At 35.4% G+C, this 23164-nt stretch overlaps 1 protein-coding gene across 7 annotated transcripts in view; it reads right to left on the bottom strand.

Moving 5' to 3' along the window:
• The window catches only part of brm (ATP-dependent helicase brm), a 714323-nt gene that overhangs the window by 322982 nt on the left and 368177 nt on the right, over positions 1–23164 (bottom strand). For all 7 annotated transcript variants that reach the window (XM_090374387.1, XM_090374383.1, XM_090374382.1 and 4 more), the window contains 3 exons: positions 17380–17557; positions 3699–3827; positions 3456–3569 (listed from right to left, as the gene is read on the bottom strand). In XM_090374387.1, the coding sequence (XP_090230513.1) occupies positions 3456–3569; positions 3699–3827; positions 17380–17557 (421 nt within the window). The remainder of the gene's footprint in view (positions 1–3455; positions 3570–3698; positions 3828–17379; positions 17558–23164) is intronic.

Genomic DNA, 23164 nt, shown 5'->3' with positions numbered 1-23164 from the left:
ATTCTTTATCAAACAGCCCTCATATATTCTGGAGGCCCTCACAATTTAAATAGTTTTTACTTAATACAGTTAATATGGGTCCCAAAATTAGGGTTTCATTCTTAGAGTAGTAAGTCTTTCATTAAATTTTAGAACTTTATAAACCAATATTAACTCATACAGAGTGTACAATCTTAACTTTAATCTAACAGCTTACTTGATAATGGTACCCCAGATCTGATCTGGGGTTCCATTTCCATTCTCGGTATCAATAAACTATTTAATTCTGCAGTTTTTTTTTAGTTTAGTGCCTAGTATTTTGAATTTGGCAATTTAATTATGTAAATATGAATTTTAGCATTCTTAAAGTATAGTATTCAATTTTTTACCTGTATCATTAATTAATTTTTATTTGAAAATGTTTAGCCATAAAATATTCTTTATAGCTCAATATCTGCATACAAAGAGTATTGATTTTCTGTAGATTTTTGGTTTTGGCTTCAATTTTGCTTGCTTTACTCCACTGGGAAGTGAAACAGTCAGAAAATTTTTTTTTTTGGAAAGAACTTCAGTCACCAAAGAAATTATTACTGATTCTTATTATTCAATATGGTCAAAATAAAGAACAAAATTATAAATTGTACCAATTCAACTATCTTTTATTCCAAAGAATGCTAAACGGCATATAAAGTAAACCACACAAAACATCTTGAAGATTAAAGGAAGCAGTAGGACAGATTGCTAAACCCATATCTATTATAGGGAGTACATCTCTGGACTCGGCTAATTCATTAATTTCAAAACATGAATCTGATAGCATATAACAGAGCTATGGCGCCTCCATAGCCAGGTGGGCAGGAGCAGCAGTGCGTAGCACATGTTTCTTGATTAGACCAGGTTCGAGCACGTGACCACCAAATACAGAGGATGCGGAAAGGTCAGGGAATGACCAGCACATACCCGGGACCAATATGGCTTTAGTTGCTAATGCTCCTAAAAACCAAATAACAACAACAACAACAACAGAGCTATGATGCTCAATGCATTCTATGCTGATAACAATATTTGTAGAAGAATAAGAGAAATTTACTTGAATATGATACGTAGAACACTTCCGTGTGATACTCTCCAGAAATTAAAACGAATGAAAGATTAAAGCAAAATGATTACAGTAAAAAATCGATTGAAAACAATTAAAAAAGTTAAATGTAAATTTTGAAAACAATTTTCCTTCCTGAAGCTGACATGCTTTTTGACCATATGTCGTGATCACAGGAAGGGAAATTATGGAGTATGCGTGCTTGGATCTTAAATAGACATTATTTGTCCTCACACATGTGCGTGAAAGACAGTGAACATTAACAGAATTCTCATGTAATTTAATTTCGATGGTTTCTGCAATTAATAATTATGTTGGACACTAAGTATTTTGGATTGTTAAATAAAAATGTATGGTTTTCATTAATGGCATGAAAGGCTAATTCTGACATTGCTGGACGAGAAGTACATACTGAGGACGTGTGTTGTTTTACTCGAATATTCAGTGGGAATCGCTTAGATCCTTGGTAAGACGAGTCGCAATCACTGCAAAAATGTATACCAAGTCATTTATTTGTTTCGCGAAAGAGGAAAGGACTGAGTAATTGTTCAGTATAATGTGTACTTTCTGTACACACTACTGAAGAAAAAGAATCTGTTAAGCTGCTTGTGCCACTCTTCAATGTATGGGACAGAAATAAAGTATTTTTTTTATGTTACTATTATTGGTTGGTGTAGTTTCTTGTATCCTATCCTTAGCTTGTACCCTAATCTGGTTTACTGTAGCAAGGAGGTAACCTCCGTTTAAGAATCTGCTCGTTAATATCTGTATTTCTGACTCTAAAGCAGATTCTGTCATTGAATATTTAGAGAGCATATACATTTGATGCCTTTTCTACCCTGTATCACATAATATGGGAGGTATTTAGATGGTGTTCTGGTTATTATTGATAGTAGCACTATTCGAGACATTTTACATTCATTTAATAATATTCATCCTAGACTGAATTGTACACTGGAAAAGGAAAATATGGATACTAAGTCATTAAATTTCCTAAATTTCATGCTTACTCAGGACACAAATAAAATCCAATTTAACATCTATTGTAAACCGGCAAACACTGGTATTCTTCTACATTATAACAGCTATCAACCATTCACCTACAAAAGATCTACTATTTTTAATCAGTTTCTCAATGCCTATAAATATTCAACAACGGAATCTGCTTTAGAATCAGAAATACAGATATTAACATGCAGATTCTAAAACATTACCTCCTTTCTACAATAAACCGGATTAGAGTACAAGCTAAGGATAGGATACAAGAAACAAATAAACACCAACAAACAATAGTAACATAAAAAAATACTTTATTTCTGTCCCATACATTGAAGAGTGGCACAAGCAGCTTAACAGATTTTCTTTAAAGATACCAAATTTAAGATTGTGGTCAGACCAATATAGAAAGTACACGCTATACTGAACAATCGTTTAGTCCTTTCCTCTTTAGCGACACAAATAAATGACTTGGTACACCACATTTCTTGTAGTGACTGCGACTCGTCTTACCAAGGATCTAAGCGATTCCCACTGAATATTCAAGTAAAACAGCATGAACCCATAGTACGTGCTTCTCGTTTAGCAGTGTCAGAATTAGATTTTCATGCCGTTAACGAAAACCATACATTTTTATTTAATGAGGCCAAAATACTTAGTGTCCAGCATAATTATACGAGACTATTAATTGCAGAAACCATCAAAATTAAATTACACGAGAATTCTATTAATGTTCGCCATCCACATCTAATCTCCGATTCACTGTCTTTTGCGCAAAGACAAATAATCAGGCTTTTCATGTGCATGCACGAAGACAAATAAGCTCACATACTCCATAATTTCCATTCCTGTGATCACGACATATGGTCGAAAAGCACTGTCAGCTTCAGGAAGTAAAATCGTTTTCAAAATTTATGTTTAACTTTTTTAATTAATTTTTGAATTGTTTTCAATTGATTTTTTACTGTAATCATTTTGCGTTAATCTTTTATTCGTTTTAATTTCTGGAGAGTATCATAGGGAAGTGTTCTATATATCATATTGAGGTAAATTTCTCTTATCCCTCTACAAATAATTTCAAAACAATATTAATAGAAATGCAAAAGCAAGAATTTCCACTAAAGTTACGCATTTAAATTAGATTTTTTAATATAAGTTAATAATATATTACCCTCATTTAATCCATTAATCACATAATCATGTTTGGTTCCAACCTTAAAAGATGCAAACACCTAGACTGGTAGTCATCAACACAGCATTTACTGCAAACTAGAAGACCATACCATTATACCACAAGAGTATATTATATTATATTAAAAATATATATTTAATCTGTGAACTATCTTAGATAATCCATAAAAAATTAAATAAATTTACTTACCTTTTCACCAGTGGTAGCAAATGGAGCATTAAACCATTGTTCAAACGTATTGCAACATTTGAATATACTTGGAAGCAAGAAATTAAGAAGTGCCCACAGTTCTGGCAACTTGTTCTGAAATGAAAAATTATAATTGTATCGCATTCAACAATACACAGTAAATATTATGTAAAATTCTGCTGTGAATATATTAAAATATGATGAACAGAATAATAAAGTTTTAAAAAGAACAGAAAAAGAGACCTGTAAAGGAGTACCAGTCAGCAACAAACGGTGAGGAGCACAGTAATGAGTGTTAAGAACCTGAGTTAATTTACAATGATGATTCTTCATTCTGTGACCTTCATCAATGATCATATACTTCCACCGAAGCTGAAAATATAAAGTAGATTTAGAAAATTAATATTTCTGTTTTAAACAAGGTATAATCTAATACAACTGTATTTTAAATAAGTTTAACACAAAATTATTTAAAATACAAGGTAGTTATAATTAGAGTGTGTCACTTCAGCTGGCTATTGGTGGAAAACCATTAACGCCAGAAATATAAAATTGGAATGGACAATATTCAACACATGTGAAAATGGCAACTCATCAAATGTGTTATGAAGTGGCTAAGTTACTGGTCGATGGATGTGCAGAGGAGTCCCCTCTGCATAAAAACAATTGTTTCCAAATATCAGTAATGAGTGGCTGTCATATCATGTCTCTGGAACTTGCACCTCCTCAAAGAAAAATGGTCCTCCAATTACAAAGTTTTCTGTAAATCCACAGTAAACATTAATATATGAACAATGGAGAGTCACCACTGACAAACCTTCAGGTGATGATCTTCACACCTGACAATTATGGTTATTCATTCACATTACCACTTAACTGGAAATAAGCCTCACTAATGATATGTGGCTATGTTCCCTAGCCACATGTAATTGATCTCAATCCTTGCCAGAAAACTCAGAGCAAACTCATTACACTGATGTGGATCAGTTTATGTTAGTTTCTGCACCACATGAATCTTGTATGAGTACCAATAAATAATGAACTGAAGAGCCTCCTTAAGGATGATTGATCATCAGGTTAAGACACCCTTCTAATACTGCCACAGCACTAGCAGAGAAATGTTCATTTCATGCTGAACCACTGGTCACAGCAACAGTAATCTCTTCAAAAACAGCCACCACAATTGTGGGACGTCCTCTGTCATAAGCTTCAGATAAGTCAACCATTGTTTTTAAATCATTTCAGAAGTGACAGTGAGGGTCATGTGATGAGGTTAGATATGCATTCTGCTGTACATAGCACCAATTTCGAATGGCAGCAGTTTTCAAAAAAAAAAAAAAATATTTTATTTATTTATTATTTATTATTTTTTTTTGTACTTTCCATTTTTGCATGCATTGGATGGTGTCCATTCAAAGTTTAATCTTTTTACTATTAATGGTTTTCCACCTGCAACCAGCAGAAGTGATGTAACATACTTTAATTGCACCACCCTATATAAATTGTTAGGATAGAATTGCCTACTTATTTGGGGAGGGGGATGAAATCCCCTCCCCAAATAAATAGGCAGTTATTTAAAAACAGTTATTTAAAATTATGAGAAAATTTGAAGAAATGGTTGACTTATCTGAAGCTTATGACAGAGGACGTCCCACAATCGTGGTGGCTGTTTCTGAAGAGATTACTGTTGCTGTGACCAGTGGTTCAGCATGAAATGAACATTTCTCTGCTACTGCTGTGGCAGTATCAGAAGGGTGTCTTAACCTGATGATCAATCATCCTTAAGGAGGCTCTTCAGTTCATTATTTATTGGTACTCATACAAGATTCATGTGGTGCAGAAACTAACAAACTGATCCACATCAGTGTAATGAGTTTGCTCTGAGTTTTCTGGCAAGGATTGAGATCAATTACATGTGGCTAGGGAACAGAGCCACATATCATTAGTGAGGCTTATTTCCAGTTAAGTGGTAATGTGAATGAATAACCATAATTGTCAGGTGTGAAGATCATCACCTGAAGGTTTTTCAGTGGTGACTCTCCATTGTTCATATATTACTGTTTACTGTGGATTTACAGAAAACTTTGTAATTGGAGGCCCATTTTTCTTTGAGGAGGTGCAAGTTCCAGAGACATGATATGACAGCCACTCATTACTGATATTTGGAAACAATTGTTTTTATGCAGAGGCGACTCCTCTGCACATTAGATTATTGCCTACTTATTTGGGGAGGTGGATGAAATCCCCCTCCCCAAATAAGTAGGCAATAATCTAAGTATAATACAAATTGTACATGTCTGGTAATTTACTAACCACAATTCACATTATTCACATGTAGATTCAAAAATTACAACTATTAAAAGTTATGCTTTCTTCCTAATAGCAGAGAGTATTTCCCATTTTAAAACATGGTGTTGGGAGGGAGGTGACTGTATTTAGTTACAAAGGGATTCCTAACCAGGAGGCTTGCCTTCCTAGGGAATGTGAGACAAGAGTCCATGTGAAATGAGGAGGCCTCCCAAAATACACCATTCCTCCCCTTCATCTATTCTCTTCAAGTTATAATGAGTAATTCAAGTTGTAAAGGCCACACTTTAATATATGGCTTTAAAATTTTTACAAATTTGAATAAAGGTGGTGAGGCTGCAGGACAGTATTTGAAGGGAGGCAATGATACAAAAAGGTTAAGAACCCCGAAATCAGAAGAAATCAATGAATACTACTATAATCTGGATAAAATTATGAACCTGATAAATGAAAGACATACATGAGGACAAATTAAATTTTTAATGTGGAAATGATTGACTAACTAGTTCAATGAAATTTAAAAGACACCAATACAAATTCATGAACTAAATTAAAGCACACAATAGTCAACATTTCAGTACCACTTTGAGCCTCATTTTCTATTTTTGAAAATAAAATTTTCTTACATTCAGTCTACAACTATTCTTCTGTCAGAAATAGCTGCTACTAAGTATCCTCCTACCCACAAAATCCCCATACTAAGACATTCTTATTTGCTTGCCACTGTCCACAAAGCTCATTTACAAAACAAAAATTTTATTTCATGAACAGGGTACATGATGAAAAATTGAAACTATGTCCAGGTGAAGAGGATGTCTTCAAGTTTTAATTAGTGGGCAAATAATGTTTGATGTGGGAACCTTTAGTTATTTGCAGATGTCCACATTGGCACAACACATATCTGTCAACAAAGCCAATTGCCTAACAAATGCATTGTTTAAGTTCCATAATGTTTGCTGGCATAGGCAGAACATACACTTGATGTTTCACATATTCCAGAGAATAAATTCTAAAGGAGTCAGATCAGGGGAATGCAGGAGTCACAAAATCAGTCTTCCTGTTCAAATCCACTTTCTATTCAGGTATGTTTGTTTGTTTGCACTTGTTTGTTTGTGGTAATTTGATATATATCTGTCAGAAAATCAAATTGCCATCACTGGGTCATCCTGCAGCTGGGGCATAAGGAAATTCTTAACATGTCCAGATATGAGATATCTGTGACAGCCTTGATTGTGAACTGCAAATACCAGAGAATTCCTCCACTAGATGCTGCTGTGTTATTATCTCCCAAGTCAATCTTGTTAATCTTACTGCTATAGGCAGCTGTCTTGCATTGCTACAGTTGTTTGTTATGGTGCTTGTTAAGTATGATCAGCAGTTACATTTATTCATGAAATGGCTAATTTGAAGGAACAATGCATTTGCCTGAAATTTTGCTTCAAACTGGGGACAAAGCATCAGAAAAGTATGAGATGCTCAAAACATCTCATACTTTGTGACAATACCATGGGGAGAACACAATACATCTGTGTGAGTGGTTCATGCGATTCAAATATGGCAAAACATCAGTTGAAGACTGTGAGCATCCAGGTCACCCATTGACAAGTTGTACAAGTGAAAACATGGAGTAAGTTCACCAAATCACCAATGAATGACTATTTCTGCTAATACTGACAGGCTGGGACTCTTTTATGAAACATGCCAACACATTTTAATTGAGGAACTGAAAATGCAGCAGATCTCTGCAGTCTGTGCTTTAGTTGCTGATTGAGGAGAGGTAGGTATTTTCTGTCGGGAACTGTTGATGAGGTCAGAAATAATCAAAACTTTCGCTCAAGGGTTATAACAGGAGATGAAACATGGGTTTACTGATATGACCCTGAAATGAAACAGCAGCCATCTCATGGAAATCCAAAACATCTCCACAACCAAAGAAAGCAAGGTAAGTCAGGTCCAACATCAAAAGCATGTTGGTGGTCATTTTTGACTGCAAGGGCTTGGTTAATCATGAATTTGTGCCTCAATGCCACACTGTTAACCAGCATTTTTACCTGGAGGCTTTGAAGCCTCTTAGGAAAAAAATCCGCCGAAAATGTCCTGAGCGATGGCAGAACAAGGACTGACTACTTCAGCATGACAATGCTACTGCACATACTGCTCCCTCTATGCAGTGATTTTTGGCCGATAAAAACATAGTAGTTGCCTCCCACCCTCCCCACTCACCTGATTTGTCCTGTGTGATTTCTTTGTTTTCAAAAATGAAATCACAGCTAAAAGGGCATCATTTCCAGGACACACTGGAAATTGAAGAAGAATTGCAGAGAACCCTGCATGCAATCCACAAAAAAATCAGTTCCAGTGGTGTTCTCAGCAGTGGCAGAAACACTGGACCCGATGCATAAACTCACAAGGGGACTACTTTGAAGAGGAAAACTATGATCAGTAACCAAAGCAAGCCTATTTCTTTTTATTGATTCAATTCACAAACTTTCAGATATGCCCTCATATGCTATTTAGTTCCCTTCAGAACTGACAATTGGTTAGTAACACTGGTCAGACAGGCATACTCTAGCTTTGTTCTTTAGTAAAATACTAAATTATAATATGAATTACTTTTTAAAACTACATTACAAATTGAAATACAGGTGACCCCCGCTTAACGTTGATAATTTGTTCCGGAAAAAAACAGAGCACTAAGTGAATCAGCACTAAGCGTGCTCTGTATTCCCGTAATATAACATGTATTTGTGAGTCGAGATCGATACCACCGTGGCTCACAAATAATAAATGGTAATGAAAAGATGCCAAATGTCAGTCAAAATACTTAATATTAATTAAAAATCTGTACATATAAAATATTCTCCATTACATACGTATATTTTATGTGGTGAGTAACTACATTACGGATAAAAATTAAACTTAAAATGCCAATTAAAATCATGAATTTATTAATCCAATGGCCCTGGACTGTCCAGTTTGGTATCTTTGGTTGATTTTGGGTTCTACTTTGGCCCTCTTCCTAGTAAACTAAAAGGGGTTTTACTTTAAAATCCCCCGCAGTGTTACCACTCAACAATAAAGTCAACCGATCCTTCGCCTCTTTGAAACCTGCTATGTTTTTTTCTTCTTTCAATATGAAACTTCTTTTAAGCATTCGTTACCAAAAACTTCCTGTTTCATCTATGTTAAAAACTTGTTGAGAAGTATAACACTCTTCAATAATTTTAAGAAGTTCTTTTTTGAAAGTTTCGGCTCCTGCTTGATCTGCACTTACGGCTTCTCCCTGAATTTTAATCTAACGAACCAGCCCTTACTAACATTAAATGGTTCCACATTCCCCCCCCTAAGGTGAGCTTTCTTCAGATCATCGTATAGGCTAATTGCTTTTTATTTAATAATATTTAACTTAACAGAATTGTGTTGGATATTATCTTCAATAAAATTATTTAGAAGTCTCTCCATTTCAATCATAATAGCTGGCCTAGCCCTAACCAATTTAGTTTGCAGTGGAACAGCTGTCTGTCTTTCCTGATGTTAAAATTAATTCTTTATTTTTTATAATTGTTCTTACAGTTGAATCTGCCAGTCCGAAATGATTGCACACATCTACTTGTCGTTGAACGGAATCAATGCGTTTCATTACGTATAATTTAATTTTCAAATTCAGTCTTTTTCTTATCTTAGTAGGCTTCGTACCGCATCCAGACGTTGTTACTTTTTAATTCTTCTCCGTCATTATTCATCTTCGATAATGTAACTGCATTGCATTAATTATTATACAATATCCGAGTAAATTGTCCGTTACCTAACACTATACTGAATGATGACTAGACTTCGGATAAATACCCCAGGGTCCTGAGCTGGATATCATCATTCTTCTCTTTCTTGGTGATTCCCTTCTACTTCTTTCTCTCAGGGTAATTCAGAAATTTTTTTTTTTGGCTGGTGCAGCACAAGCCTCAGGCTTCCTTGCACCATATAGCTAATAATAATAATAATAATAATAATAATAATAACGCAAATATCACAAGCAATATACTTGATAATTTTTTAAAATGTTGATCTCGGAACTATGTAACAAGCCACCATACTGCAATTAAATTGGCATGGAAGAAAATTTCAGAGCATGGGAAAATTTCGCAAGTCAGCGGGGGAAACTTTTTAATGCTGTTTTGCTATTCATTTTCAAGCTATTGATTACATCAAATGAAAAGTTTTCATTAAACGTGCCAAAAATTTAATTTGTATGTTGGTAAAACAGCGTTAGAGTGAGATATGGGTTATAATATAAGAACAGCATTATAGCAAATCAGCGTAGAGCGAACTGCGTTATAGTGAGGGCCTGCTGTACAATAAAGCCTCGACACAATAGACTGGTAAGGCTTGCAGCTAAGTCCAATTGCCTATTTAAACCTGAAAGAAATACACATTTGTTGAATGTTTGAAAAAGTGTCATACTATGAAATAAAAAACTTGAAATGTTGTAATACTGCATTTTACTCAACTTACAAGCTGTATGGAGTAGAGAAGCATGAAATGTTGCCATGTTGCATAGTACCAGTGGAAACTCTGATTGGAGCTTATCTTGAATCTGAAGATTTCCTGCGTTACCTCACTGGAGGTTCAGATAAGAAATTCCTGCTTAAGTTTTCCCCTGTGCTAGGTTTGGTTTCTTAAGTCCCAATTTCATCTCTATATGTTGTAATGTATTATTTTCCTGCATAAGAAGTTTCCCGGGTAAAACATTTTCCCGCAAAAAAAGATCTTGATAAAGAATACACAGTGTATTATTATAACAACATTTTCCACTTAATGTTTTTTAAATAAAGATTGGATTCCCTACCAATGTCTGATATACTCAGAAAGTTGATGAAAAGTGACAAATAGGTAAATGCTTGCATTCTATATGGTGTGAATCTGTGAAGAGTGCAGGGCACACAAATTTGATTTGCTTACACTTTCTTCATAACAGCAGGAGACTATCAAAATGAGACAGTCACAACACTAGGTCCCTTATGGAATGAAAAGCCTGGTTCAACGGGCACATTAATTATATATTATTGTAAACTATAAATTATTAAACTTTTGTTTAGAGGGCTCTATTTCCTGGTAGTGTCCTAATTTCAAACTATTGTTCAAAACAATCTATAAAATAAACTACAATACTATTTATAATAATTTTATTTCTACTATATATTAGAATCTGTATATTTCTATATACAAATTCTAATATACAGTAGAACCCGGAAAAGAAATTCCTGCTTAAGTTTTCCCCTGTGCTAGGTTTGGTTTCTTGAGTCCCAATTTCATCTCTATATGTTGTAATGTGTTATTTTCCTGCATAAGAAGTTTCCCGGGTAAAACATTTTCCCGCAAAAAAAGATCTTGATAAAGAATACACAGTGTATTATTATAACAACATTTTCCACTTAATGTTTTTTAAATAAAGAAATTATTTATTTTTAATATTAAAAACTATTAAACGATATAAACATTTCCTAATTGAACAAGTTAGTGCCAAGCATCATTTTGGTTCATAGTAAACCACTGAAGTAGATGAAATGGCATCATTTTTTTATATCTCATATTGTGAATGCCTTCACAACAAGCTGCCCCGGTATTGTACTACCTCCAATAAGCAATCTTCGCCAACGGAGAAGACTAATGTTACTTATTATATTATTAAAGTTATATTAAAGGAGGTGGCAAAGCAACTAAGCAAACCCTTAGCCATAATTATGAGACTGGAGATGTGCAAATGTATCCCCAATTCACAAAGGGGGATCGAAGGGTGACACGAGTAATTACAGACTAGTTACTTTATCTGTTCCAGGTAAAATAATGGAGTTACTGGTTAAAGATGCATTGCAGGATCATCTAGGCAAGACTGCAGCAATAATTCAGACACAGCATGGGTTTGTTAAGGGGAAAGTCTTGTCTGACAAATTTGATAGGATATTATGATGTGGTTACAAAGGAACTGGATGCAAAAAATAATTTTGATATCATATATTTGGATTTCAGGAAAGCTTTTGACACTGTTGCGCATGAAAGACTATTGTACAAATTGGAGCAACATGGTATTAAGGGTAAATTGCTACAATGGATAAAAGGATGGTTAAGTGGGAGAAGACAGAGGGTGGTAATCAATGGGTGCTGCTCTTCGTGGACTAATGTTATTAGTGGAGTCCCACAGGGTTCGGTGTTGGGTCCACTGTTGTTTTGTATATTTATCAATGATATTGATGAAGGTATATCAGGCTTAATGTCGAAGTTTGCAGATGATACAAAGGTTGGCAGGGTTGTTAATGACAGTAAAGGCAGTGTGCTACTGCAACAGGATCTAGATAATTTGGGCAGATGGGCTAAGAAGTGGCAACTGAAGTTTAACCTTGACAAATGCAAAGTACTGCATATGGGTAGAAGTAACCCCAGAGAAACGTACCAACTGTGTGGTACTACACTTAAGGTGGTAGAAAACGAAAAAGACCTGGAAGTAATTGTGCAGGCAGATATGAAGTTTTCTGAGCAATGCAGACAGGCTGCCAGGGCAGGTCATGGGGTTTTGTCAATGATATATAGGAATTTTGCTAGCAGGGAAAAGGAGGTGATTATCCCTCTGTATAAGGCAATGGTCAGGCTACGCCTTGAGTACTGCGTACAGGTCTGGAGGCCTCATTTTAGGAAGGATGTAGATTTACTTGAGCGTGTACAGAGAAGGGCAACAAGATTGGTGAGGGGAATGAAGGGATCCTCTTACCAAGAGAGGCTTAAGTTCTGCAAATTGCAGTGGCTGGAGACTAGGCACCTGCGCAGTGATCTGATTGAGGTGTATAAGGACTTGAATGGGTTGAGCACGTTGAATTCTGATGGGATCCTTCCATTTGTTCAGATTACAAACCTAAGTTGGCATAAATTCAAATTAAGAAGAAAAGACAGATGTAGAATAGTTGTGCGGAAATTTGCCTTTAGCCAGCGGGTCGTTAATTGCTGGAACAAACTTCCATCTGTCGTTGTGGAAGTTGATAGGTTGAATAAATTTGAGGAGGAACTGGACAGGCATTTGGAGGGACTGGTGTGATTTTTTTTTTTTTTTTTTTTTTTTGGCTGATGCTGCATAAGCTCATACACATGCTTTCTTGCATCACATGCCACTACTACTACTACTACTATTCTCAGCAGATACCACCATCCATCCAGGGGTGGTAGTATTTGCCGAGAATCCATTGTTGAAGCGTTGCTTATTTGAGGTAGTTCAATATCAGAGCAACTCGTTGTGAAGGCATTCACAATAGCATGATGTACACTTGCTATTGTGATTCCACTTGTTATACTAACAGAAATGATACAATTTCATCTACTTCGTTGGTTTACTATGAACTAAAATGATGATAAGCACTAACTTGTTCGTTTGGTGAATTTTCCATAGTCTGAGGCGTTCAGTGCTAAAATCTTTTTAGTATAAACGTTTTGATATAATGGAAGTGACATATTGCAATTGTTTTTATCAATATCCATAATTGGAGAGTAGAACACGTTAAGCATTACATTCTGATGGTTGTGAAGAGTTCTGAATTACTTAGTGGATTGTTGCTCTGTCTTACTGTAATTGTGACCTTATAAGGTATACTGAAACTCGAAAGGAGCTCATTCTTCCAACTTGGTAATGAGTTTACCAATAGCAGAATGTTAAGCAGTTAGAAACCTTCAGTTTAAAAATGTTTCCTATAGGCAGAGTAAAATATTTATAAATTTTAAAATGGTACTTAAAAATCATCTTAAACTTATGTATGTGTATCTTTTCATTTTTATTTGTGTAGTTAATATTTCATACCCTTAGATCACTTTCCCTTCTAATACTTTTTCCCGCATAAGAAGTTCTAAACCTCCAGTCTCTTGAAAAACTTCTTATCCAGGTTCTACTGTATGTGGATTATTTCATTTCATTATTCCAGTGTATAAAGTAATAGTTAAGCCAAATCTTCAATACTACATACAGATGCATTGGAAAGGGTACAGAGAAGAGGATTTTTTATTTTTGTTCATAAGTATCATGACCATATATTCAGGGTTACTGGGCTGAATAATCCAGAATTACACATCTGTTTAAATGTAACACAATCTATACAAATAGGTTTGCAGGTTGATCTGTATGTTCTGTGAAGAGAGAACTCTACTCCTTCTGCTTGAAATAGGGTAATAAGTATTAACTGAAGACACTGTAAACAACTGCACTAGTCTCTGAAAGGATTCTTGAACTGTGATCTCTCCAAAAAAAGTAACAAGTAGAATAATGAACTCACTACACTATCACAGAATCGAACAACAAGATTAGTTAAAAACACAGCACAGTATTCTCAGTGAGACAGTCAGTAAGTCAATTTTACAGAAAACCAGCCAACCGCATGGTGACCTAATATTTCATATTTATGAAATTTATGATGTACACTTGTTGTACTACCAATTACCCATTAATAATTTTTCTGTTTTTAGATCTGAAGATATGGATGGGAAAAGTGAGCCATTTCTGGCAATAGTGTTTGATGGAGTTCCTGTTCAAATTGGGTGATCAATCGGCCTCATCTATCTATCGAAAACTCCTGGCAGTCTATGTGGACCAGACAATTGATCAAAGTAATGTCTAGAGGTGGTGGCTTCAATGGTTTTGGGAAGGAACTTTTCACATCAAACAAAAACCAAGAGCAGAACACCAAAGTCCGTCGCAAACAGTGAAAACAAAGATCTCATTGACCAGTTCATTCAAAATGACAGGTGCATGACCACCAGACAAGTGATGGACATTGCAAAATGTCAAAGGGAAGTGTTCTGACCATCATCAACACACTGGGATACAGAAAAATCTGTTCACGGTGGGTGCCTAAGCTGCTCACGCGAGATATGATGGACGCATGGAAAGAAATCTGTGAAGATCTTCTGGAGGGGGATTTGGTGCTGGTGGTCCTTAGTATTTTAAAGGGGCCATCACATGATAAAACATGGCTATTCCATTATTACCCACAAACCAAACGACAACCCATGAATGGGCACACCCAAACAATAAACAAAAGCCAAAACTTTCCAAATCATCGACAAAACTTATGGCCATCTTCTTCTGGGATTCAATTGGAAAATGGAAATCATCAAAGAAAGATACTGTTTGTCCTCGGAAAAGCTTAATGACACTGTCAAAGATTGCCCATCTGGGGTGGAGCATAATGCCTCCTCACCCCATCAGGTTTTTTTTGTGGTAGACTAAAGGCATGTAGAGCATTTGAGAGTGATATGGAACTCATTTCTGACAGTAAATATTGCCTCCTGATTTTTACCAAACATCAGCCTCCTGATTTTTACCAAAGGGCACTCACTACCACAAAAGAACACTGGAGAAAATGCAGCAAGTATGGTGGTTCTTACACTGAGTGATATTTTCACAAAGTTTAAAGACTGTATTTTATGTATGTGAAGCATGGTTTTAATATCTCAGATAATAAAGATGTCACAGCTTATAGTGCATTACTTATTGACCCACCCCATGTACTATTTCACCAAGTCTTGTGGAGAAATAAAGTTTATCTAAATTTAAAGAGAAACTAGACAAATGCTTAGGAAAAAAAAATAATAATAATGTAAAGTAATGTGAATTCCATTTATTTTTTGGCTGATGCTCATTTATTTTCATGCATAATTTTGCCAATCAAAATACTAACATCTGCAACATACTACACAAACTTATACAGTGCACACTGCTTACTGTGATCATAGATAATATTATCACTTTTATGAAATCCCAATCAGACATATTTAATACATAGAAAAAACATTGTTTATTGTAATCAGCACTTCAGTTATTGTTTTTTTTTTTTTTTTTTTTTTTTTTTGCCTTATTACAGTTTACACATGTTCAGTGGAAGAGAATCATATAACATCCTGATTTGTTCTTGAACTCGGACAAATTGTGTAGCTAGTTACTGATTTTGCTTCATACAGTTTGAATGTTTGCCAGTGTGATTACTCCATGAAAGAAAGTACTGTATCTATACTCCTACCTAACAGATTGTTTTATAGTTGAGCATTAATCCTTTTGTAATTTTTGATTTTAATATATGCTTTATTTGTTTTTAATAGTGCTATGGATTTCGAGAAACATTATGAGTTTCACTTTTACTGATGACTTCCTCAAAGAAATAGTGGACAGGTAAGATAAAATATTTTATACTGTTTGATTTTAATGTTTTCTTTCTGTCCACTTCCACCTTTTTATGTATAAATTTCTGCTCTGCATCAATAAATAATGCTGAACAGCTGTATTCTTGTTCTGTTAGTTATTATTATCAGTTTAGCTGTATCCTGAAGTGATTACAATAAGTGGCATCTACTGTATAAGCTATTAAAATATGAGGACAAATACAGAAAGTAAATCCTCCTACGTTGTAATTTAAAAACTAGATGTGTTATAAAAATGGAACTCCGGACATTTACAGACTGTAGTATAACAAATCAGATGTGACTGAGTGGTGATATATTAGAAATTCCAATTGCGTAGACACATACACAAAAGAAGAAGAAGTACAATGTGTGATCTGCTTTTTATGGGTTAAATGAAGAAACTAACAGAAATCCCTAAATAAATTATGGCTACATATGCCATAATAGCAATGTCTGCAAAATACATTCATAAGTGGTGTCAATTTTAAAGAAGGGAGAAGTAATTTACAGGACGAAGAACAGACTGGTCACCCACAAACTATTTATGTATAAAATATATTTATGTATCTGTATAAAAATACATGTGTATATTTTCATTGTTTCCTGATTAATATGTAATTTTTTTTGTTTAATATTTGGATTTAACTCATTTTCATGAAGCTGAACACTTTGTTAAAGAAATTATCATATATAACTGCAAAAATACTAAATGTTTGATATGTTTTACAGTACAGCTCAGGATATCATCTACCAGAAATTGAATGTCCATGAAATTTCAAAGTAAGTGGGTTCCCAAAATGTTGATAATAAGATAACAAATGTGTTAATGCATCCTTTTTTTTTTACTCATTTTTCAATGAGGTGTTATTTGGAAAACTTTCAGTGTTATGCCTCAGAGAGCTTTCTGGATGAAATGTTACAGAAGATGAGACACAGTTACATCAATTTGGAAATGGTTCTTGCCTAAAACAGTAACAATGAAACTGTTTTAGGCAAGTGTCATGATACATGCCTGCAACAGTTTCAAAAATTTCATCAAACATTGGGATAACTGTTTGAATATTCATGGTGATTAAGTTGAGACACACATTGAGGGTCTATAATTCTCAATTTATTTTCTGTATCATTAATTTTAAAACAATGGAGAACTTGCTTTCCTATTTGTTCCTGTACATGTGTGGCACTGTCTATATTTCCTAGAACATTAACAGAATAAGCACCTATAATATCATAATGCAATAATTAGGAGGAATAACTACAGACTGTACAACCTGCAGAATGGAGATACTAGCAAGTGTTAATTACTACAGTTTCAGTAAAATAAATCAAAGCAAAATAAATATTTGATAAGCATTAACTGTAGCTTAAGCAGAAGAAAATACCTAGAATCTGTACAATTAATTCAACACACCTTTGCCAAAATTGCTTTATCTTTTATCACATATTCATATGTCGTAAGCAAGACATTAAATTTACTACTTTTTAACTGCTGCGAAATTTGTCTGCGGACATTGGGTGATCCTTTGTAGGCAACTTTAATCACTGTTGGGGCCCAACGATCAAATTCGAGCATCCAGTTAGAAAGAGTTCTGAAAAGGTAGGAAAAAATTCTCAAAACAACATTTAAAAACTGACATTAACCACACAGAAGGATAAGATTTCTTTTTTTAAATGTGCACTACAGCCTAAAATTTTATTAATATATTAGCAAAACTTTATCAAAAAATTTTTTTAAACTTCTGAGTATACACATTTTTGGCAACAACTTTATTTGAAATTAAAATCTCTACTATTAAAATTTTGTTACAGTATATGTATATCAGTTCCAGAGGAACCAGTGGTCCTCATGCAGCCTATAGAACAAACCTGGTTTCCAAAACAAATTTTATGGTGAAAAGTAACTGCACATCGTGAGACCACCCTTGATGAAAAGGGATATACTCAGACATGTACCCAGAAATCAGATGTGTGTGTGTGGGGGGGGGGGGAGATCTAGAACTTAATTTAAAATATGAAAAAAATTTAACCAAGACATTCAGTGAAAGAAGCAGTATATATCATAGGTTTGGCTGAAACAAGAAGAAGAAATGAATCACTTATAAGTTTATCAAGTGGAAATCTGCTGTACTCCAATGGCAACACTGAAAGGAGCGAAGGTGGAGTTGGCTTTCTGGACCATAAAGATATAAAAAACAACATTTTGGAATTCAAAAGTATACCACCAAGGGTGTCAAGACTAATACTCAGGATTTCTAAGAGGTACAAGCTAAATGTTATAATGATTTATGCACCAACATCGAGCCATGATGACCAAGAGGGTGAAGAAATGTACAGCAAAATTGAGTCTTCTAGATGAGTAGAAAACCCACTACACTATCATTATGGGGGACTTCAATGCTAAGGTTGGAAAAAGACAAAACAGCACAGAAGGGGAACTATAGGAAATTTTGGAATTGGTGAAAGAAATGAAGGAGGTGAAAGATTTGTGGAATTTGCAGAATCTCGAGGATTGTCAGTAATGAACACTTTTTTCAAGAAAATGGTAAAGAGAAAGTGGACATGGAAGAGCCCAAATGGATTAGCAATTAATAAAATCGACTTCAACCTCATTAACAGAAGATATATCGGGAATAATGTTACTGTCCTAAGGTAAATGTTGGAAGTGATTACAGAATGGTAAGATGCACACTTGATATAGATGTAAGAAAAGAAGGGGGGAAAAATGAATTGAGTAAATAATACAAAGATCTTTGATATAACAGAACAGGAGAAAAAAGCAGTATATACTGAACATAAGAACAAGTTTGAGTTTCTGCAGAATGCTCAGGACAAAGATATCGACGAGGACTATTACAACTTTCTGAAAGTGATAAAGCCCAAGAAACCCCAGATAGGTAAAAAGAAATCCAAAGAAGAAATAATTAGTCAAGAAACACTTGTCATGATGAACCGAATAGTAAACTCAATCTTATTGCATTTGCGAGCGATAATACCGATAACCACAATTCTGTGGGTTTTTAGCTGTTATGGTGAAATGTGTTCACCTTCACTGAAATCTTCAATATATAAAAAAGAAATTTTAAAAAACTTCGATTCATTCCTATTTATGTATTACAATGGTAAAGGGAAAACGACTAATGGAAAGTGCAAGTGATGGTAGTGCCAGGAAATGAAACAAAATTGATTTAGAAATGAAGATGAAAATGATTAAGAAGTACAGTCAGTCCTTGTATAACACGCGTTTACAGTACACGAATTCGATCATACATGATTTATAAATAGGGGAACGATGTCGTATATAATACAAACCGAATTTGCTTATGCACAATTTGCCTTTGTGTTTACAAGAAATGGCAGTCAAACGCGGAATCACCCCAACTGAATGCAACACGATAGGAATGAAGTTAAGATTCTGAAAATGTATTTTTGTTTTCTATATCAGTGAAGGGGAAACACATTACACCCTAATAATGTAAAAACCCACACAATTTCAGCTATTGGTAATATCGCAAATGCAATTAGATTGAGTTTACTACTAGTTTATAACAGATTCCACTAGCAGGAACGTGACTGCAAATTGTTTTTATTGTTTTATGGTAGTAACTCCCAGAAATGTGCTTTAGTAAAATGTGAGCTAGTGAGGTGTTCATAGTGTGTCTCTGCCTTTATGGTGTTGTTTATTCAGTTGCTACACGTGGGCAGCTTTGCTTATGTGTATCAAGCGTGCCTCCTCATTTTGTAATTGTGCTTTATTCCCTAAAAATGAGTAAAATACTTAAAAGGTGTGAAAAGGAAGCATCCTGGTGAAGACACTACAGATTCAGAGAGAGAAAAAGAGAAGCAATATCAATAAACAGAGGCGGACTGGATCAAAAATTCTTACCCGGGAAAATTTGTAGTGGCCTCATACTAGAGTTTAGGGCCAAAATCACACCGACCTCTGGCCTACCGCAGTGTCTCCGATAAGGCTTATGGTCAGTCCGCCTCTGTCGATAAAGAAAAAATATGAAATTGTGAAACCCTTTGAGCGAAATGAAAGATCATTTCATATTGCACGTGCTACAGGCCTAAATGAGGCAACGCCAATAATTATAAAGAATGCAGAGAAAATAAAAACAACTTTCATAGCAGGAACAACTCAAAGTGTAATTAAAATCAATTAGATTAAGAGACAAAGAATTGGAAGAGATGGAACGGCTGTCATCTGTTTGGATAGAAAATCAAACAAAAAACAAGTCTGCTTACGATAGAAGCAAAAGCATTAGCAATATTTTATTACGTAATAGTCGTAATAAAATATGTAAGTATTTTATTGCGATAATTTATTGTTTGGTAATGTTTCATTTACAAATGTGTGTTCAATCTTGGGTGGTCAGCGCCTAACCCTATTTTTCCCATAGGTCTTATTGTTTATATTGCACGATTTTGCATTGCACGAGGGTTTCTAGGAACACAACTATCGTGCTATACGAGGACTGACTGTACAAAGCAGGACAAAATTTGTCATCTATTGCAAGGGAATTAGGTCTCGCTGCTTCAACAGTGAATACTATTTTAAAGGACAGTGCATGTATAAAAGAACATGTCAAAGGATCAATGCACTTAAGATCAACAGTGAACACAAAACAGCGTTCAGGTGCTATATCGAAGATGGAACAGCTGTTAATAATATGGATGGCAAATCAGATTCAGAAGCGAGTGCCCCTGAGTCTAATGACTATTCAAGCAAAAGCAACAAGTATTTATAAAGGTATTAAGGATATTCGTGGCAAACGACAGGTGGTTTAATAGGTTCAAGCATCGCACTGGTTTCCACAATGTTAAAGTATGCAGTGAAGTCGCCAATGCCAATTCTGCAGCTGCAGAGAAATTTTGTGATGTTTTGGAAAAAATTACTGATGAAGGCAGCTATTCAACGCAACAAATTTTTAATGTTGATGAGACTGCTCTGTATTGGAAAAAAATGCCGGATCGAACATACTGCTCAAAACATCAAAGGCAGATATTGTTGGGATATCAGAGACGTGGTGTCACACAGATATAAGGAATGCAGAACTGGAATTTGGGGAGTACAATGTGTATAGAAAGGATAGACAGGACAGGAGGGGAGGAGGGGTTATGCTATTAGTTAAAAAACACATAAAATCCAAGGAAGTGAAGCCAGTCGACATTGATGGACAGGGCAGTGTCGAGTCAGTTTGGTGTGACATAAGCATAGGTAAATCAAAATTGAGAGTAGGAGTGTGCTATAGGCCTAATGACTCTGATGAGTATAATAAGATACTGTACAGGGAAATAGAATGGGCCAGTAAATCAGAGAGTCTTATAATGGGGGATTTTAATTTCCCAGATATTGACTGGAATTTGTGGGTTGGTTACTCACACACTAGCAAGGCTTTTGTGGATTTATTGGATGATTGTTTTCTACACCAGCATGTTCGGGAGGCAACTAGAGGGAGTAATACTCTTGATCTGATTATCAGTAGAGATTCTTCATGCATTGGGAATCTGCAGATAAAGGAACCACTGGGTGGCAGTGATCACAGTGTGCTGAAGTGGGATTTACTCAAGGAGGTAACTACCATCAGAGGTAAAGGGAAGGGTTTTTGCTTTCGTAAAGGCCACTACGATGGTCTGAGACAGTATTTAAATTCTATACGGTGGGACCAACTGATGATGTTACCAACAGCAAATTCAAAATGGGAGGCATTCAAAGAATTTATCTTGGAAGCTACTAGGCTTTACATACCAACTAAGAAATATTGTTCAATGTTTAGGCCTAAATGGATGTCAGATAAACTAATGAGACATATAGCACAGAAGAAAAATTCATGAGATACATATAAATTAATGGGTAACATCAAAGGCTATGATAGATATAAGTTGGTCTGTAACCAAGTTACAAAGGAGATTAGGCAGGCAAAGGCAGATTATAAGAAATCTTTGGCAAAGGATGTAAAGAAAAAGAGCAAAGAGTTCTTTACCTAAGTAAACTCTACAAGGAAAGGGATGAATCAGATTGGTCCACTGGATAATGATGGTTCAACTGTTGATGATCCTGCTCAGGTGGCTACCAAACTAAATGAGAATTTTGCATCTACATTCACACGAGGAGTTATTCAGGGAGGGGAATGCCAGAAGTGAATTAAACTCTGGCAGATTGTGAGCCAGATGATTTTGTAATAACTGAGAGGAAAGTGGAGGAGAAATTGTTGAGGATAAACATAAAAAAGGCACCCGGGGTGGATGGGATCTATCCAGTTATATTAAAGGAGGCAGCAAAAGAAGTAAGCAAACCCCTAGCCATAATTATGAGAGCTTCTTTGGACTCAGGGGAGGTACCCATGGACTGGAGATGTGCAAATGTAACCCCAATTCACAAAGGAGGATCAAAGGCTGACACAAGTAATTATAGACCTTTAGTTTAACTTCGGTTCCAGGAAAATTAATGGAGACACTGGTTAAAGAAGCATTGCAGGATCATCTGGACAAGAATTCAGTTATAGCTCAGACACAGCATGGTTTTGTTAAGGGCAGGTCTTGTCTGACCAATTTGATTGGATACTATGATGTAGTCACAAAAGAACTGGATGCAGGGAATAACTTTGATATTATATATTTGGATCTTAGAAAGGCTTTTGATACTGTTGCGCATGGAAGACTGCTGCACAAATTGGAGAAGTGTGGCATTCGAGGCAAATTGCTGCTATGGATAAAGGGATGGTTGAGTGGCAGAAGACAGAGAGTGGTAATCAATGGACACTGCTCAACGTGGACTAATGTTATTAGTGGAGTTCCTCAGGGTTCAGTGTTGGGTCCATTGTTGTTTTCTGTATTTATAAATGATATTGATGATGGTGTATCAGGCTTAATGTCCAAGTTTGCAGACGATACCAAGGTTGGCAGGGTTGTTAAGGACACTACTGATACTATGCTGCTGCAACAGGATCTGGAAAGGTTGAGCAGATGGGCTGAGAGGTGGCAAATGAAGTTTAACATTGACAAATGTAAAGTACTACATATGGGAAACAGTAACCCCAGATCAACGTATCAACTCTGTGGTACTACGCTGACAGTGGTAGAGAATGAAAAGGACCTGGGGGTAATTGTGCAGGCAGATATGAAGTTCTCTGAGCAGTGCAGACGAGCTGCAAGAGTAGCTCATGGTGTCTTGTCAATGATATACAGGAATTTTT

This window comes from Mastigoproctus giganteus, chromosome 5, assembly GCF_048544385.1.
Source record: "Mastigoproctus giganteus isolate SK-2022 chromosome 5, ASM4854438v1, whole genome shotgun sequence".
In the NCBI taxonomy this organism is placed as follows: Eukaryota; Metazoa; Arthropoda; class Arachnida; order Uropygi; family Thelyphonidae; genus Mastigoproctus; species Mastigoproctus giganteus.
The sequence above is the reverse complement of the archived record's forward strand: the minus strand, read 5'-3'. Positions and strand labels throughout refer to the sequence as shown.